The sequence below is a fragment of the Hydra vulgaris genome, chromosome 11 (genome assembly GCF_038396675.1).
Source record: "Hydra vulgaris chromosome 11, alternate assembly HydraT2T_AEP".
In the NCBI taxonomy this organism is placed as follows: Eukaryota; Metazoa; Cnidaria; class Hydrozoa; order Anthoathecata; family Hydridae; genus Hydra; species Hydra vulgaris.
Genome location: NC_088930.1, coordinates 19,560,934 through 19,565,687, shown reverse-complemented (window position 1 = coordinate 19,565,687; position 4,754 = coordinate 19,560,934). Strand labels below are relative to the sequence as shown.

The window sequence follows — 4,754 nt, the reverse complement described above, 5'->3', positions numbered from 1 at the left end:
AAAAATTTTCATAAATATTATTTGCGTTATCGTCAAAATCTATGTTTTTCCAATGCAGTAATGATAGTTGGTCTTTAAATAATTTAATATTAGTCTCATTATAAATGCGTTTTCGTATTACTTTTTTGGTATTAATGTTTCTTCCTGGGTTTGTTTTATTAAATTTCAGGAATATAGGAAAATGATCTGATTTGTCAGTTTTTATGATACTATTTGTATATTATTATTGAAAATATCAGTAGTCATAATATTATCTATAAGAGTTGCTGTGTTTATTGTTACTCTAGTGGGTCGACTTATTAAAGTAACTGACCTTGTTTCTAAAATTGCATCGTAAAAATTCTTAATTTTATGGTCGTCATTATATAGAAAACAGTTCGTATTTAAGTCTCCGACTATATAGCTTTCTTTTTTATCATTGGTTCCTTTTTTAAAGATTTGTTGCAAGAACATGCTCAGGTTTTCGCTCACGCCGTTAGGTGGCCGATAACAACAGCTTAGTAAAATGTTTTTAGTTTGATCGTTTGTAATTTCAATAGTAACAATTTCTTTATCGCAGTCAGAAATCATTCCTAAAAAAATACTCAAAATTTTCGTGAACATAAAATTAATACTCCACCGCTGCACTTATTTGTTTTTCTCTCCATAGAAATTTTATTAAAATGAGGAATATCAATATTACTGCTTATTTCATCTACTGTGATCCAAGTTTCAATTAAACAAATTTTATTAAAAATGTGTTTAGTTTCTTCTAATAGATTTACAAGTTTTTCAAAATTGCATTTCAAACTTCTTAATATTGACGTGGAGAATTATAATTTGATTATTTTTTTTCGCGAGCATTCTTAAAAAGAAACCCTTCTGGTTGGCTAGGAAAATGATAAGAACAATCGGATAAAATACTGCGATAAAAATTATTTCAGGGTCTAGGTTTTCTTCTGAAGAAAAGAGATTTGTTTTGTATAAATTAGAAAAATGGGATTCAAAGTTATTAGTCATAGCCATGATAATAAATGGAAGAAAAAAAAAGGATTTTTTTTTAGGAGTGCTAGTTATTTGTTAAGATTGGTTTTAGAATTATTGTTAAGATAAATAATTATTATTAAGATAAATAACTTTGTCATATCTTACCGTTACATTTTCACCATTTGAGCGCCTTTGTTTAACTTACTTTTTCTTGCAAATTACTTTTTTGAATAGCAACGGTCTCACGAGAAAAGTCTTCATTAATAAAGAAATTCGTGCTCTTTAGTTGATGAGATTCTTTTAAGATTCTTATTTTGCCTTTGTATTTTGTCCATCTTTCTTCAATCCAGTGCGGTGGGCACGTTTAATTTTGATATATATATATATCAAAATTGAACGTGCCAAGTTATAGTATACTATAACTTGAAAATCACCTTCTTTAGGGGAGGAGGTTGTAACACCCCCTACGATCTCCCTAAAATCGCCTCTGTATATAACAATATATATATATATATATATATATATATATATATATATATATATATATATATATATATATATATATATATATATATATATATATATATATATATATATACAGTATCGGACAAAAAGAGTGCAACCAAATAATGCTAACTTAGTTTCTTTATATAAAAGTGCTGCATTTTTTCAATTTAGAGAAATAACTATGTAACTGTTTAGAGACATAGTTCTTCAAGTTTTATTCATCACAAAGTTCATTATTTGTACACGAAAATTAATAAATTAATCAAAAGTATTAAAAAAAAGTTGATTTCCTTCTGGACAAAACAAGTGCAACTCGACAAAATGTTGACCAAGCTGTATTTCGCTATCAATATTTCGTGGTGAATCCTATGTTGTCGATCACAGCCTTGCATCTTCGAGGCATAGATTCGATCAGGTGATCAATGAAACTTTGTGAAGTCGCTGCCCAGGCCTTTTGGATTTGTTCAAACAGTTGATCCTTATTACGAACACCTTCACGATTAATTCTGCGGTAGACGATCTCCCACAGGTTCTCGATAGGGTTGAGATCCGGAGATTGAGGCGGCCAATCCATCACCGATAGGTGGTTGTCTTGAAACCACTGCTTGACTACTTTTGCAGGGTGTTTCGGATCGTTGTCTTGCTGAAAAACCAATTTTATTGGCATATTTCAGCATGAGGTAACATATTTCAGCATGAGGTAACATAACATCTTTCAGGATATTTTTATACATGAAACGGTCCATTATTACATCGTTTCGATGTATTGGACCTAGAACGTTAGCAGAAAAACACCCCCAGACCATTACATTGCCTCCACCATTCTTCACGGTCTTATGGCAGTAACGTAAATCGAGGCGTTTTCCGGCCAATCGACGTAAACGGCTAATGCCATCGCTCCCAATGATGTTGAACTTCGATTCATCACTGAACAGGACAGTTCACCATTTCTGCACATTCCAGTCAATATGAGATGTAACAAACAGGAGTCTTTTCTTCTGGTTTTTTAGTGAAATCAGCGGTTTTTTTGCAGGGCGTCGAGAAAACAATCCGGCTTCAACAGCTCGTCGTCTGATTGTTCGGTCCGATACAGGCAGCTCTAATTGCTTTTGTATCTCGACTGATGATATCCAGGAATTCTTCTTGACGGATCTGACGATCATAGAATCATCTCTAGAAGTGGTGGAACGCGGTCTTCCACCTTTGTTATCTGCTGCCAACTTTCCCGTAAAACGATATTTGGAACATAGTCTTGATACGGTCCATTTTCACGCAATATTTATCACAAATACTTTTTTGTGACATTCCACTTACGTAATCGCCAATAATTTTCTTTCTTAGTTCCAATCCAAGATTGTCGGGAGCCATTTTTGCACTTGAAGTCATAAAAATAATAAAATTTACCTTGTGATGATACAATAATGCTCTGTGGAACACAACGTCTTGGTTGGATGTGGACTGTATTGATGTAATGAAACACTTGTTGTATTTCACTTCTTGTATTGATGTTCTTCAATAAAACACTTTGATATATATATATATATATATATATATATATATATATATATATATATATATATATATATATATATATATATATATATATATATATATATATATATATATATATATATATATATATATATATATATATATATATATATATATATATATATATATATATAGATATATATATATATATATATATATATACATATATATTTATATTTAAATAAAAGTAGACTTATGAATTCTAATAGTTTTGTAAATGAAGCTAAGCAATGGATAATAGATCCTAACGAAGTTCAAGTTTCATTTGATATAGTCAATTTATATCCATCCATACCCATTGACGAAGCAATTCCGGTTATTATTGATATATTGAATGCTGACATTGATGACTTAAAAACTCGAACTAAACTTACTCTTGCAGACATTCACCAATTAATTGAACTTTTATTAAGTATATGCTATTTTTTTGTGAAAACAATATCCGAGTAATACCTAATTCAGGTCCTATAGGTTTATCTTTAATTGTTGTTATGGCGGAAGGGTTTTTACAAAATATAGAAAGAAAGGCCCTTAACATAGCAATTGTTTATACATCCGAACCAAAAACTTACAAGAGATGTGTAGATGATTGTCACGCTTGCTTCGCTTTAATAAAACAACAACAAATGTTCCTGAACATCCTTAATGAACAACATCCTGCCATAAAATACCCAGTGGAACTTGAAAACGACCTAAAACAACTCAATTTCCTAGATATTAATATTACAAACACAGGCTCTGGAGCTTATGAATTTCAAATACATCGAAAAGAAGCTATTACAAATGTTCAACTTAAACCTAACTCGAACATTAATCCTAACATTATTATTGGCGTTTTCAAAGGATTTTTATGTCGTGCAAAAAGAATTTGCTCTCAAAAACACCTTAAAAAAGAAATTGATTTTCTAATAGACATATTTGTTGAAAATGGCCTCGACAAGAACATTCTAAATAATATTACTATAGACTATTTAAAAAACGGTTCAAAAAACACCACATGTCAACCATTGGATACCCAACCCTTTATAAAACTACCTTGGATACCAATTGTTGGTCCAAAACTTCGTAAAGAATTTCAAAAACAAAACATAAAGGTTATTTTCACATCAACTCCCAATTTAAAAAATATTTTTTGCAACAATAAAACTAAACTACCACTAAACACAAAACCTGGCGTATACCAGCTAAAATGTTCATGCGGTTCGAAATACATTGGTGAAACTAAAAAGAAGGTGATATCGAGATGTATTGAACACCAGAAAAACAGCTTAAAAGAAAAATGGTCCAGTTCGGGTGCAACTGAACATTCCAAATCTTGCCATGGTAAGTTTGATTGGTTGCACCCCAAAACATTATCTGTAGCCCCAGAATATCGAACTCGGAAAATCAGAGAGTCACTCGAAATAAGCAAAGCTAGGGTTTGACAGGAGTTGAGAAATGGCAATGTGGTTCTCAATTGGGATGACGGTAATAACGTGACAACTAAAACCTGGGGTTTTAGTTAGGCCATTTTTTAATACAATCTGCTGACGTCAGTTATTTGAGGTAATTTTTTTGTATTATATTTTGGCTTTTTAGTGTTATCTTTTTAACGGTTTGTTTTTACTATAACGATTTCTTTGTAACTATTTTATTTATTATACCTGATGACGCTGATCACGATAGATCAGCGAAATATCGAAATAGTTATATATTATTAAAAAATATATATATATTTAAAAAAAAGTTTA

At 30.8% G+C, this 4,754-nt stretch overlaps 1 protein-coding gene across 1 annotated transcript; it reads left to right on the top strand.

The window, feature by feature from the left end:
- Positions 1-3,515: 3,515 nt before the first annotated feature.
- LOC136086900 (uncharacterized) lies at positions 3,516-4,448 on the top strand. The gene has a single exon (XM_065809399.1). It carries the CDS (start codon positions 3,516-3,518, stop codon positions 4,446-4,448), a length of 933 nt encoding a protein of 310 aa, XP_065665471.1.
- Positions 4,449-4,754: the final 306 nt, after the last annotated feature.

Coding starts and splice junctions, on each gene's coding strand:
- LOC136086900 (XM_065809399.1), top strand. CDS start 3,516: ATGGCGGAAGGGTTTTTACAAAATATAGAAAGAAAGGCCCTTAACATA.